This window comes from Aegilops tauschii, chromosome 6 (genome assembly GCF_002575655.3).
Source record: "Aegilops tauschii subsp. strangulata cultivar AL8/78 chromosome 6, Aet v6.0, whole genome shotgun sequence".
Taxonomy (NCBI): Eukaryota; Viridiplantae; Streptophyta; class Magnoliopsida; order Poales; family Poaceae; genus Aegilops; species Aegilops tauschii.
In genome coordinates this window covers 296,890,577-296,906,176 of record NC_053040.3, presented here as the reverse complement: position 1 = coordinate 296,906,176, position 15,600 = coordinate 296,890,577, and the positions used below count along the sequence as shown (strand labels likewise).

At 44.0% G+C, this 15,600-nt stretch overlaps 1 protein-coding gene across 2 annotated transcripts; it reads right to left on the bottom strand.

Moving 5' to 3' along the window:
* Window positions 1-6,404: 6,404 nt before the first annotated feature.
* Window positions 6,405-15,043, bottom strand: LOC109783949 (actin-related protein 3). Of its 2 annotated transcripts, none has more exons than XM_020342523.3 (10): window positions 14,480-15,043; window positions 14,150-14,384; window positions 13,818-14,042; window positions 10,380-10,526; window positions 9,655-9,747; window positions 9,128-9,247; window positions 8,520-8,630; window positions 8,328-8,453; window positions 8,124-8,222; window positions 6,405-6,981 (listed from the first exon to the last, which is right to left on the bottom strand). In XM_020342523.3, the coding sequence occupies exons 1-10, from the start codon at window positions 14,524-14,526 to the stop codon at window positions 6,901-6,903; spliced, it is 1,284 nt and encodes a 427-aa protein (XP_020198112.1). In that variant the 5' UTR covers window positions 14,527-15,043; the 3' UTR covers window positions 6,405-6,900. The 2 variants fall into 2 exon arrangements, with proteins under 2 accessions (XP_020198112.1, XP_020198113.1); XM_020342524.4 differs by having other exon boundaries at window positions 10,418-10,513; window positions 14,480-14,816.
* Between the last annotated feature and the right edge of the window lie 557 nt (window positions 15,044-15,600).

Here is a 15,600-nt window from a genome sequence, read left to right as displayed (position 1 = left end):
TTGAAGATCCATTTATTTTCAATGGCTTGCCGATCATCGGGCAAGTCAACCAAAGTCCACACTTTGTTCTCATACATGGATCCCATCTCAGATTTCATGGCCTCAAGCCATTTTCTGGAATCTGGGCTCACCATCGCTTCTTCATAGTTCGTAGGTTCGTCATGGTCTAGTAACATAACCTCCAGAACAGGATTAGCGTACCATTCTCATGCGGATCTTACTCTGGTTGACCTACGAGGTTCAGTAACAACTTGATCTGAAGTTCCATGATCATTATCATTAACTTCCTCACTAATTGGTATAGACGTCACAGGAACCGGTTTCTGTGATGAACTACTTTCCAATAAGGGAGCAGGTATGGTTACCTCATCAAGTTGTACTTTCCTCCCACTCACTTCTTTCGAGAGAAACTCCTTCTCTAGAAAGGATCCATTCTTAGCAACGAATGTCTTGCCTTCGGATCTGTGATAGAAGGTGTACCCAATAGTTTCCTTTGGGTATCCTATGAAGACACATTTCTCCGATTTGGGTTCGAGCTTATCAGGTTGAAGCTTTTTCACATAAGCATTGCAGCCCCAAACTTTAAGAAACGACAACTTTGGTTTCTTGCCAAACCACAGTTCATAAGGCGTCGTCTCAACGGATTTTTATGGTGTCCTATTTAACGTGAATGCGGCCGTCTCTAAAGCATAACCCCAAAACGATAGCGGTAAATCAGTAAGAGACATCATAGATCGCACCATATCTAGTAAAGTACGATTACGACGTTCGGACACACCATTACGCTGTGGTGTTCCGGGTGGCGTGAGTTGCGAAACTATTCCGCATTGTTTCAAATGTAGACCAAACTCGTAACTCAAATATTCTCCTCCACAATCAGATCGTAGAAACTTTATTTTCTTGTTACGATGATTTTCAACTTCACTCTGAAATTCTTTGAACTTTTCAAATGTTTTAGACTTATGTTTCATTAAGTAGATATACCCATATCTGCTTAAATCATCTGTGAAGGTGAGAAAATAACGATACCCGCCGCGAGCCTCAATATTCATTGGTCCACATACATCAGTATGTATGATCTCCAATAAATCAGTTGCTCGCTCCATAGTTCCGGAGAACGGCGTTTTAGTCATCTTGCCCATGAGGCATGGTTCGCAAGTACCAAGTGATTCATAATCAAGTGATTCCAAAAGTCCATCATTATGGTGTTTCTTCATGCACTTTACACCAATATGACCCAAACAGCAGTGCCACAAATAAGTTGCACTATCATTATCAACTCTGCATCTTTTGGCTTCAACATTATGAATATGTGTATCACTACTATCGAGATTCATCAAAAATAGACCACTCTTCAAGGGTGCATGACCATAAAAGATATTACTCATATAAATAGAACAACCATTATTCTCTGATTTAAATGAATAACCGTCTCGCATCAAACAAGATCCAGATATAATGTTCATGCTCAACGCTGGCACCAAATAACAATTATTTAGGTCTAATACTAATCCCGAAGGTAGATGTAGAGGTAGCGTGCCGACGGCGATCACATCGACTTTGGAACCGTTTCCCACGCGCATCGTCACCTCGTCCTTGGCCAGTGTTCGCTTAATCCGTAGTCCCTGTTTTGAGTTGCAAATATTAGCAACAGAACCAGTATCAAATACCCAGGTGCTACTGCAAGCTCTGGTAAGGTACACATCAATAACATGTATATCACATATACCTTTGTTCACCTTGCCATCCTTCTTATCCGCCAAATACTTGGGGCAGTTCCGCTTCCAGTGACCAGTCTGCTTGCAGTAGAAGCACTCAGTCTCAGGCTTAGGTCCAGACTTGGGTTTCTTCTCTTGAGCAGCAACTTGCTTGCTGTTCTTCTTGAAGTTCCCCTTCTTCTTCCATTTGCCCTTTTTCTTGAAACTGGTGGCCTTATTAACCATCAACACTTGATGCTCCTTGTTGATTTCTACCTCCGCAGCTTTTAGCATTGCGAAGAGCTCGGGAATCGTCTTATCCATCCCTTGCATGTTATAGTTCATCACGAAGCTCTTGTAGCTTGGTGGCAGTGATTGAAGAATTCTGTCAATGACGCTATCATCCGGAAGATTAACTCCCAGTTGAATCAAGTGATTGTTATACCCAGACATTCTGAGTATATGCTCTCTGACAGAATTATTCTCCTCCATCTTGCAGCTGTAGAACTTATTGGAGACTTCATATCTCTCAATCCGGGCATTTGCTTGAAATATTAACTTCAACTCCTAGAACATCTCATATGCTCCATGACGTTCAAAACGCCGTTGAAGTCCCGGTTCTAAGTCGTAAAGCATGTCACACTGAACTATCGAGTAGTCATCAGCTATGCTCTGCCAGACGTTCATAACATCTGGTGTTGCTCCTGCAGCAGGTTTGGCACCTAGCGGTGCTTCCAGGACGTAATTCTTCTGTGCAGCAATGAGGATAATCCTCAAGTTACGGACCCAGTCCGTGTAATTGCTACCATCATCTTTCAACTTTGCTTTCTCAAGGAACGCATTAAAATTCAACGGAACAACAGCACGGGCCATCTATCTACAATCAACATAGACAAGCAAGATACTATCAGGTACTAAGTTCATGATAAATTTAAGTTCAATTAATCATATTACTTAAGAACTCCCACTTAGATAGACATCCCTCTAATCCTCTAAGTGATCACGTGATCCATATCAACTAAACCATAACCGATCATCACGTGAAATGGAGTAGCTTTCAATGGTGAACATCACTGTGTTGATCATATCTACTATCTGATTCACGCTCGACCTTTCGGTCTCAGTGTTCCGAGGCCATATCTGCATATGCTAGGCTCGTCAAGTTTAACCTGAGTATTCTGCATGTGCAAAACTGGCTTGCACCCGTGGTGTCTGGGCACGACGAACTTTGGCAACGGTGCATACTCAGGGAGAACACTTTTATCTTGAAATTTAGTGAGAGATCATCTTATAATGCTACCGTCAATCAAAGCAAGATAAGATGCATAAAAGATAAACATCACATGCAATCAATATAAGTGATATGATATGGCCATCATCATCTTGTGCTTGTGATCTCCGTCTCCGAAGCACCGTCATGATCACCATCGTCACCGGCGCGACACCTTGATCTCCATCGTAGCATCGTTGTCGTCTCGCCAATCTTATGCTTCTACGACTATCGCTACCGCTTAGTGATAAAGTAAAGCATTACAGGGCGATTGCATTGCATACAATAAAGCGACAACCATATGGCTCCTGCCAGTTGCCGATAGCTCGGTTACAAAACATGATCATCTCATACAATAAAATGTAGCATCATGCTTTGACCATATCACATCACAACATGCCCTGCAAAAACAAGTTAGACGTCCTCTACTTTGTTGTTGCAAGTTTTACGTGGCTGCTACGTGCTGAGCAACAACCGTTCTTACCTACGCATCAAAACCACAACGATAGTTTGTCAAGTTGATGCTGTTTTAACCTTCGCAAGGACCGGGCGTAGCCACACTCGGTTCAACTAAAGTTGGAGAAACTGACACCCGCCAGCCACCTGTGTGCAAAGCACGTTGGTAAAACCAGTCTCGCGTAAGCGTACGCGTAATGTCGGTCCGGGCCGCTTCATCCAACAATACCGCCGAACCAAAGTATGACATGTTGGTAAGCAGTATGACTTATATCGCCCACAACTCACTTGTGTTCTACTCGTGCATATGACATCTACGCATAAAACCAGGCTCGGATGCCACTGTTGGGGAACGTAGTAATTTCAAAAAAAATCCTACGCACACGCAAGATCATGGTGATGCATAGCAACGAGAGGGGAGAGTGTTGTCCACGTACCCTCGTAGACCGAAAGCGGAAGCGTTAGCACAACGCGGTTGATGTAGTCGTACGTCTTCACGATCCGACCGATCAAGTACCGAACGCACGACACCTCCGAGTTCAACACACGTTCAGCCCGATGACGTCCCTCGAACTCCGATCCAGCCGAGTGTTGAGGGAGAGTTTCTTCAGCACGACGGCGTGGTGACGATGATGATGTTCTACCAACGCAGGGCTTCGCCTAAGCACCGCTACGATATTATCGAGGTGGACTATGGTGGAGGGGGGCACCGCACACGGCTAAAAGATCAATCATCAATTGTTGTGTCTATGGGGTGCCCCCTGCCCCCGTATATAAAGGAGCAAGGGGGGAGAGGCAGCCGGCCAGGAGGGGCGCGCCAGGAGGAGTCCTACTCCCACCGGGAGTAGGACTCCCTCCCTTTTCCTTGTTGGATTAGGAGAGGAGAGGGAAGGAGAGAGAGGGAGAAAGGAAAGGGGGCGCCGCCCCCCCTCCTTGTCCAATTCGGACTTGGGGGGGGGGGAGGGGCGCGCGGCTGCCCCTTGGCTGCCTCTCCTCTTCCTCCAATTGGGCCCATGAGGCCCAATAACCTCCGGGAGGGTTCCGGTAACCCCCCGGTACTCCGGTATATATCCGATAACTCCCGGAACCATTCCAGTGTCCGAATATAGTCGTCCAATATATCAATCTTCATGTCTCGACCATTTCAGACTCCTTGTCATGTCCGTGATCACATCCGGGACTCCGAACTACCTTCGGTACATCAAAACATATAAACTCATAATATAACTGTCATCGAAACTTTAAGCGTGCGGACCCTACGGGTTCGAGAACTATGTAGACATGACCGAGACACGTCTCCGGTCAATAACCAATAGCGGAACCTGGATACTCATATTGGTCAAACCGCATAACAACATACGTTGTTCCTTTTGTCATCGGTATGTTACTTGCCCGAGATTCGATCGTCGGTATCTCAATACCTAGTTCAATCTCGTTACCGGCAAGTCTCTTTACTCGTTCCGTAGTACATCATCCCGCAACTAACTCATTAGTTGCAATGCTTGCAAGGCTTAAGTGATGTGCATTACCGAGTGGGCCCAGAGATACCTCTCCGACAATCGGAGTGACAAATCCTAATCTCGAAATACGCCAACCCAACAAGTACCTTCGGAGACACCTGTAGAGCACCTTTATAATCACCCAGTTACGTTGTGACGTTTGGTAGCACACAAAGTGTTCCTCCGGTAAACAGGAGTTGCATAATCTCATAGTCATAGGAACATGTATAAGTCATGATGAAAGCAATAGCAGAATACTAAACGATCGTGTGCTAAGCTAACGGAATGGATCAAGTCAATCACATCATTCTCCTAATGATGTGATCCCGTTAATCAAATGACAACTCATGTCTATGGCTAGAAAACATAACCATCTTTGATCAACGAGCTAGCAAGTAGAGGCATACTAGTGACACTTTGTTTGTCTATGTATTCACACATGTATCATGTTTCCGGTTAATACAATTATAGCATGAATAATAAACATTTATCATGATATAAGGAAATAAATAATAACTTTATTATTGCCTCTAGGGCATATGTCCTTCAATCTTGTCGAAGGAGGAGGAAGGCATACGTCAAGTGCTCGGACATTAAGAAGGAAAAAAAGGCGGAGAGGTTCAAACTGTTGATGGAGGCGACCGAGAAGAAGCTAGCGCTCGAAGAGAAGAGGGTTTTGATCAAAGAGAAGAAGGCCATGCTCGAGGAGAAGAAGACGATACTTGAAGAAAAGAAGGTGAAGATCGCAGCCAATGCGGAGGACGCCGAGATGTTCTCCTTGACGGCAGAAAGATGAGTTGGAGGCGGCGGGCGAGGAGGATGAGACGACGGAGAAGGAGGCAGAGGAGGAGGCTGCATACGCGGCGGCGATGGCACCTTGAGGATGGAAGAGGTTCGGATTGCCGGTCTGACAGAGCAGAAAATCTCAATTTTTGGCACAAACTGCCGGACTGAATTTTTTTGTGATCGAGCATGTAAAAACTTAAACATACTTGCATCTTTTTTTTATTATGATCAGGCTTGTGATCCGGCGATCTATGGATCACATTTTATTTAAATTTTAAATTGCCTTTACTGGCAGACATATATTCCCTCCGTTCACTTTTGTAAGACGTTTTAGACATTTAAAACAACACCTAAAACAGTTTAATTTCAGTTGTCTAAAGCTACTTAACAAATTAATAGAGGGAGTACCATGATTTTAAATTGCCTTTCTTTACTGACATGTTTGTATGCCCGGTCCCACATCCAGACTTATCCCCTGTTCACAGACGGATGCTGGAGCAAAGTTTCCACGGACTGATCCCTTGTTCACGGATAAATGCGGGAGCAAATTTACGGGTCCGCATCAACTGATTTGCATCCGCACTCGGCGACTCAATCTAACTAAACGGTGAAGATGCCCATCTGGGTGACCGCACGCAGCTAATTAAGATCGATCGACGGGTGTACGCAGACTGGCTATGTTGTTGCCAGGGAGAATCATCATGATTACCTTCTTTCTTTTATAGATAGAGTAGATAATAATAAATGCATCATGATCACGATGTCAACTGAAATCTTCCACTATCCAGAAAATCGGTGGCACCGACTTCACGGGAAAATACGAGGAGCCATACCAGCTCACCCACAAAAAACTGTTCCGTTTACGGCCACACTGAGTGGTACTACAGATATACAACAGCTAAAGCATGTGCCGCTCAGGTGCCGCCAGCGCCATCCGGCCACAAGTTCTCCTGTTTGCTGCACTACCGGCCCCATTCTACAGATGTGTACTAGTATACAGAAGATGTATTAACGAAATGTTTTGTTTATCTCTATGTGCACGCTGGTTGTGTACAAACAAACGCTACAGAGAGCTTGCCTCCGGTGTCAGTTTTACCATTTACCATGCTGCCAGCCTGCTACTGCTAGCTAGGCTGAGGCTGATTGCATGGAGATGCTATCTGTGATGCCTCCTAGTCTTCATACGAAAATTTCAATACATCCCTTTGAAAACAGGATTTGATCGGCAGATGCTTGCACCGTACTCTTCATACTCTGCTTTTGTGTGGCAAGCCTGTTGGAGATAGAAATATGACAGTTAGCTTAGATCAGATACTGAAAATGCAAGTCAAAACAAATCACAGTAAAGATGCTTCACTATAATACTTAGGCTTTGGAGTCCATTTTCAAAACTACTTGCTCCAACCTATAACCCTTAGACAAGTTACAACTTTTGATTGATGCATAGCTCAGATCGTTGGTCGAGATTAAAATTTACCCCTTTTAATTGCAAGGGTACTATAATCTATCTAATTGTGGCTAGCCCTCTCAAAAGCCAATTGCCAGTGGTTCTCTTGCTGCCCGTGCATACATGCTGGCCACATCGAGTAGACACCGGTGGGTGCACGCAGAACGATACGTAATTCATGTGTTTAGGCAAGATTTGGGGCTGCTACAGGTTGCAGATTTGGTTTGGATTTACTGGGGAGTTCATGTATGTGTTTGATTTGCACAGATTTGCCTTAGTTCCGTTCCAGATGGGGCATGGCACAATATCATGGATCAGGTTCACAGTGCCTCCAGGAGTTGTCACTTCCTCAAACAACGCTATCCTACGAAACTGACGGAGGAAGTATTTTCGGAGGACGTAGATGGAGACAGGTGTTTGCTGTTGGACACTGGAGTTTCTACTATGGACCTAGCTCCCAATGCAATTGAGTTGATTTTCTATCAACGATTGAAGAGAAGCTTGTCCAACATCGTCTCAGATGGTTTGGGCATATTCAGCACAGGCCTCCAGTGCATAGCGGACGGCTAAGGCGTGCTAAAAATGTCGAGAGGGATAGGGGTAGACCGAACTTGACATGGAGGAGTCCGTAAAGAGATCTGAAGGACTGGAGGTTTGGAGTATCACCAAAGAACTAGCCATGGACAGGGGTGCGTGGAAGCTAGCTATTCATGTACCAGAACCATGAGTTGGTTGCGCGATCTTATGGGTTTCAGCTCTAGCCTACCCCAACTTGTTTGGGACTAAAGGCTTTGTTGTTGTTGTTGTTGTTGTTGTTGTTCTATCTAATCGCGTAATAACTTCGGCACGAAAGTACCATTTTGAAGTGATCTTTTTCTTACAGGGACTGAAGCAAAACTCTAACCACACTAACAAATTTCAGGTGATATGAGTTTTCTTACTACTGTACGGAGACAAAGTTTGAATACCTCGTAGAATTCTGCTGTAGAAGCAAGCACCGATCCGCCAAACCAAACCGCATATCTTTGAATTGGATGGCTAACCACGTTTACTTCCACGGGTTGAGCCTGAAACCAATAAATTTAGCTGAATTTTCAAGTTCCGAACCTACAAGAAAGCCATTGCTTTCTGCTGCCAGAAAGAGGAAAAGAGCAAACAAGGAAAGTTTATACCTTCGCATCTCCACCAAGTCGAGCATTAGATGCACGGACCCGTACATCCACAATCTTTTTCAGGTCCCGCTGTAATCTTCTGTGGAAATCCTTAAACATAGTTGAACCCCCAGACAAGACAATATTCTGTGACATTGAAGGCACACTCAAAATACTGTAATGTCAGAGAAAACAAGGTTTTGATGTACAAACCTTATAAAGAGCCCTCCTTGTGTCAATTGGGGATGATTGGATGCACTTGTCTATAACATCTTGCAAAGGAGTGGTGAAGTCATTGTTGTAAATCTCGGGGTGGAAGAATATCTACAGATATTATGCAGCACTCTGAGAAGATTGAACTAAAACGAGCTTTGAAATTGAAACAAATCACAAAGAAGTTTCAAAATCCTCCTGAATCTACAGATATTAAAATTGATCTAAAACAAGCATTGAAATTGAAACATGTCACAAATAAGTTTCAAAATCCTCCCGAATATATTGTCTGCAACAGTTACATTGAAACTAGAAAGGGCTACAAATCAAATAAAACTGCATTTTTCTATCCATGATATCAAGTTTACCATTTTACTATTGTTATAAGTGTAAAATACCCTGAACTTTGCCCCATGTTCACTAATGGTGCTAAAACTTTCAAGCGATCCAAAACAAATCCTGAACTTATGAAACAGGCTCATTTACTTCAAAGTGGTTTTTGCTGATGAGGCGTCCACGTGACGCCAGTTTTATAGATATGGTAAAAGACAAGCCTAAATAAGACATGACACCACAGAAGTAACTACAGAACACATCAGTGTACTAACCTCAGGGCCCAGGAAGCGCTCGTATCCAATGTCACAGGTGTACGGAGCACCCGTTTTTGGTTTGATGCCAGTCAAGCGTTTTATGTACTTTGAGGGCTCCCTGTCATGCTTATTAAATTCCTGAAACAAACAGGAAGATGTAATATGATTATTGTTCTTTTTGGATTGCTTCTTGCCCAAAAAATTATTTAGAGCAGACTAGAAAAAAAGATAATAACAATTTAAGAATCAACAGTGGCAGAAAATGTTAGAGGAAAAATATTCAACAAAACATCTTAAGAGCAGGGGTGTACACAGTTAAGTCTGTGCCAGCAAGGTGTTAATATGCCAATACATAAGCTTGAGTGCTATCTGCTGTACTACCACAGGTTGCTAACTGTGTTGCTTACAAAAACCTTCAGCTGAGAACAAAAGAGGAAACTTCTTTTCTACAAAGACCTAAAATTTTCTGGAAAATGGAATAACAGATAGTCTATCGATGTTCAACAGCTACAAGCAGCATAATAAATGCCTAATGTACTTAATACCTTCACAATGTCCGAACATGTATAGCAGTACATTTCCTTCGCCCTCCTTGCTACATCAAAAGATTCTTCAGGTGGAATGTGTTCACCTCTTTCCTGCATTCAAGAATTGGAAGTTCGATAACTTAGTACAGTGTGTTCATTCAGTATATTACTCCCTCCGTTCCTAAATACAAGTATTTAATATGGACTAAATACAAATGTATATAGACATAGTTTAGAGTGCAGATTCACTCATTTTGCTCCGTATGTAGTCCATATTGAAATCTCTAAAAAAGACTTATAGTTAGGAACGGAGGGAGTACTCTATATGACTATTTGAAGCTAAATAAGAAAATTATGTATGTCCTTCCTATAGGTGATCTGCTTTCCTTAGTCACAAGATGAGGATAAAGATGAGTTTCAGTCTGTCTTGGATAAAATGCCACTCGAATTCTGGCGATTTAGAGAAACACAATTTCCAAACTTTGAAAAATGCCACTGCAAATTTTGCAAACTTTGAAAAACGCCACTGCAGACTTTGAAAAATGCCACTGGAAATGGCATTTTTCAAAGTTTGGAAATTGCAGTGGCGTTTCTCGGAATCGCCAGAATTCGAATGGCATTTATCAAATTAACCCTTGTTTCAATGCGCATGACTGAGAACATTATTCAGAACTATTTTATCACTTCCTGCTGATGATAATAAAATAAAAGGTTAAGTACTATCTTCTGACTGTGGAAACTACCTTCATAAGTTGCTGAATAAACTGGGTAACATCCTTGCCTGTAAGTGGGATAGAACTGATACTGTTCCCAATGACATACCCATCAGCAACAGGAACAATGTGGGTAGCTCCGTCACCCACATCAACCACAACACCTGTCATTTCACACTGAAAGCACAGCATGAAGTTCCACAATAAATATCCAGTCTGATGATAGCTTAACAGGGGAAGTAAGAAATCAATAGTAAAGATTCAAGAATGTAGCACAAACTGCAAAAGTGGATGGAGGAACAAAATATGCAAATATTCTGTGAATCAGGAATGAATGATTCCTATGTGTTAGATTACACCACACTGGATGGAAGGGAGAGGGAGGGGATTTGCAAACATCTAGTAGTAAGCTAATGTCAGTACACGCAGCTAACACATGACCATGTGGAGCAAATACGAGTACATCATGTTTAACATTTCAAGTCAATGTTGGCAAGCTCAATAACCAAATTGTGTTGGATTCTAGCGCACTCAACATGCCAGACCCAAGGAAAGTAGGGTAGTAGAAATGGTAGCAAGCACTGTCATTTCAGCGAAAGCATGCACTGGACCATGTTTATACAGACATAATATGGATGCAGGTTTAGTTGGGGATAGGTGTATTCTCTACCTTACTGGAAGTTCGGGAATCTGAAAGCAAAACGGATAACATATGTTGACGGAAAATATGATAAAAACAAAGTGCATGAAGGACTGCTGTTGTGAGACTGTTATTACTTACTACTCCCTCTGTTCCGAATTACTTGTCTTAGATTTGTCTAAATACGGATGTATCTAGCACTAAAATGAGTCTAGATACATCTGTATCTAGACAAATCCGAGACAAGTAATTCGGAACGGAGGGAGTATAAAGCAGGCTCCCAATGTTTCTCGATCCTAAATCCAAATCGAGGTGCATGACTAGCAGAACACTAACAAATTGTCTTTAATGCCTTAAGTAATCCCCATCCAACTAGATCAGTCCATTCGATCCTCTTCTGATTCCAACTCGAACTTAATTGCTCAGTAGCAGCTAGCCTAGCAGTCAACTCCACAGATGGACATCTTCTACCGCAAGGAGTAGTGCAGAACCAGGAGGGCATCAATGAGTTAATCTGCCGGGTTCTCAACATCTATTAATGACGGTACAGTGAACATCAATAACATCTTACTCCGAAGGAAACCCACCAACTAACTGGTGTAATAAGACAAAGGAGCAACAGTTAGGCTATCGAGCAACTCAGTATTTTTTTTTTAATCTAAAAAGATGTTTATAAGTCTAAAAAATTTCCAATTTCTTTCTAACATTACATATAGATGTTCTCAACATATCTGTAAAATTATATGTTGATTTATAGGGCACACAGAATAATGTGTCTCCAAAAACAGCAAAAGTTAACTTCATTTTGATCAACATATTTATCTTATTTATGACACCACAGATGAAAGATACATTGATGAACATATGTACACAAATACTGCATATCTATAAGTACATGTACAAAAGATTTCAGGGTTTTTTGTAGTCTCAAAATAATATTTTCGATTTTTTCAAGAAAGGGCTCCATGTAACCTGGGATCCATTTTGCTTTTTCAAATGTTATAGTCCCTTTCTATATCAATAACACGCAGAATGTGCGTGAAAAGAATGAAGGATACCATATCTGGCTGCGTAGCAGACCTCTAATTTGGTCGATTTTTCACTTTGTATGTATCAACTTCTTAAATTATAGTGTGGTGAAATTTTCCTACGGAGTTCTCACTTGGTTCTCGTAAATATATTTCCTTCACGCGTTTATAATATACACCAACAAAAAAGCATCCAAGAATTACGAGTCGAGGAGTCGAGCCGAGGTTGAGACTCATAGACTAATCGATCGTGACTAGTCTACACTACTGCTGGACTAGTCGACATGGTATTGCAGTACTCAGCTTACAGTACTCCACTAATAATACCTAGTATGTAGTATATACTATATATTACAGTACAATATACAATAAAATTGAGTTGATCCATAGGAGGATCACAGCAGCATAGGAGAACAGCAAGGGAGGAGCACAAGCAGAGGGGTGGATCCAGGGGAGGAGCAGAATCAGCGGAGGGAGAGCGTCGCAATGCTCCTGGGCACCGCTGGCGGGGGTGGTGGGTGGCAGCGGCGGGTCAATGGGCGGTGGCCTACTCCCAGGTGAGGCGGCTCGTTGTGGAGCAAGCCTGGAAAGCTAGGATTGCAACCTCTCCTAGATGCACATTTTATAAATTATGTGCAAAATAAGCAGATGTACACACTTTTGTGCAACACCAGGCTTAGCGTGCAAGGTGGCTGACTAAGAAATAATGATTTTTTAGACCACCAAAAAATAGAAAATCCATGCAAAAATACAAACTCTTGTTTATTGCACATGCAGGGTGTTTAATTGCCTCATAATTCAAGTTTGTAACAGTGGGTGCTCCCGATTTTTTTATATTGGTTGTATACTACTTCCTATTTCTCCATCTCTTTCTTAGTAGAGAAAACATGTTCTCTATCTCATGTGGCAATACCTTGTTGAATTTGTTAAAATTCCTTTTTGATATCTAAGAGATCTTTTTGAAACATTTCCTAAATTTCTAGAGGGGAAGGCTGCACGCTACCGTTGATTCATGTGGCCTCTACGGTTCTCTGCAGCAGTAGCCCATGGCCACAGAAGATTCGGATCATGTGAGAATTGCTTAACTCGTTTCTCGACTGCCATCTGACGCAATGCAAGAGGAGGATAGTGTACCGATCAGACCCACCGAAACCCCTGGGGCATGGACAATCAGATTACCAGATTCAGTGGTATTAACACTACCATGTTGTCACAGATTTAAGTCCTTCCAGTGCGAGCCGTCCAATCGGGAAGATCCAATGGCTCACATGCCCCACACTAGTGAGTTTAACACTACATTTTGTAATTTTGTGATTGTGGACCTTGTGGCAGCATATAACCTACAATTCCATCAAGGTACATATCCTGGTTTAAGTATCTGTTTGTAACTTCGAACAAGGCATGAGCAGAAGATAATTAGTTTTCAGATGCTCAATACTAAACTATAGTAGCTGAAATTTGGGACTAGTGACACTGGAAGCACCACTTAATACTTAATAGCATTTGCCATGCAGTTACTCGTAACAAATCCAATATGAAAGGAAGTCTTAGTGGTATCAGTCTTCCCCAGGACACGATACATGGTTAATGTCCAACACAAGAGATCACATAGCATAACCTAGAGTATTCTAAATTGACAGAACAGAACAAACGAGGTAATCAAAAAGGGAACCATTGTAAATCTTGCTAGTCGGAAATGTGCAATAAAGCAGTAAAACTATACTGAAATGGCCAGTTTCAGAGTAGAGGCTCGGAAAATCATAAGCCCGATAACCACAAGAGTAAACTCTGACGACTAACCTTGGTTGTTGTGTATCCTGCGGCTAGGGCAAGGACGGGTTGAACCGCTATGTACAGACCAGGCACATTGAACGTCTCAAACATGATCTCCCCAGTGTACTCCCGGGTTTCTGGAGGAGTCAGTGGGCTCTCGGTCAGCAGGAAATAGTGATCTTCTGGGTCACACCTGAGGTAATTGAAAATGCATTGCTGCCAGAACTTCTCCATGGTGTCCCAGTTGTCAACCTGAACAGTTAATTTTTAGCCCAAATTGACGAAGATCACACATGAACACACGCACATGACGGTGCCAAAACATCAACATTCAGCACTGCAGTTTAGTCGGTACCCACCTGGCCGTTGCGAATGGGGTAGCTCAAGCTGTATGTGCTGCTGGAACGGGACCGGGCTAAAGCCTCCTCCCCTATGAGGAAGTCGAGATCGGCCATGACGCCCGCGCTGTGCTGCGCCAGCCAGTTCCCCTTGGCGGTGGCCCTCGTCTGGTCGGAGAAGGACTCGTTGACGGCGACGGCGGTGGGGGTGATGAAGCAGGGCTCCACGTTCCCGGCGAACCCCATCTTGGTGTAGCTGCCAGCCACGGTTACTTGGATCAGCATCGTGCGTTCAACCCACGCGCATTTCCGCGCACAGATCTGGTGAGCGTGAAGGACAGAGATGCGTACCCGGTGCCGTTGTCGATGACGACGGCGGGGCGTGAGGTGGGGTCCATCGCGCGGTGCGGGGGTGGAGGCAGACGATGTCAGCGGCGGCACCACCGGGTTGCGACTGGCGAGACGAAAGTCGGCGGCGGGAGGAAACGGTTGCGGGCGGCGGCCACCGTCGCAGCGGCGGGCATCCCACCACCGACCGGCACTAGTGGTAGTAACCACCACCGAGGGGCCCGAGCTTGGGCTGGTTGGTGCGGGGTCGAGGGCGCGAGACCGGGAGGGGACTAGAAGCTTGGAGAAGAAGGGAGATAATCGAGGAATCGTGGTGGAGAGTGGAACCTGGAGCGAGATTAGCTCGCGCTTGTGCTTGGCTTTGGGTTTGGGGTTGCTTTGCTTGGGTTTGTCGGGGTGGAGAGCGAGCGTGTTGCTGATGCTGCCGGTGTCCTCCACTGTTGTTCTTTCTCGGGTTGGTGCGGTGACGGTGTGGCGTGGCGTGGAGTGGGGGCGTGCAGGATGATTGCGACGCCGCCACCGACGGACGGCCTCGTGCCTTTCCTTCTCCTCAATCTCCGGTACTACTCACAGCCACAGCAGTGGGCACGTACTCAAATTTCGGCGTTTAGCAGCTGACAGGTGGGCGAGGACGCCTTTACGCTGATAGGTGGGCCCGACGCGACAGTGGAGAATATTTTGGCCAGGTGAGCAATTGCCATTAAATAACGGACATTCACCATGTGACACATGTGGTAAGTATCTAATAAACAATTAAAAAACTAACAAAATATTTTTTTTATCTAAAAACTTAGATAAGAGCAACTCCAACGGGCCGACCCAAACGGGACGGCGCATTTGTCCGCTTTTTATCCGTCTGGGTCGGCCGCCCGCCCGGCGTCCGCCCAGTTTTGCATTTGGGTCGGCAGTGCGCCCAACGCGCCGACCCATATGTGCTGGCGTGGCCGGCTGGCTGCCCAATTGTACATTGATTTGCATTCAACATATTATCAAATGAAAATGTTTAGTCTGCCCGCCCAAATAAATGTTAGGGAACGTAGTAATTTCAAAAAATTTCCTACGCACACGCAAGATCATGGTGATGCATAGCAACGAGAGGGGAGAGTGTTGTCCACGTACCCTCG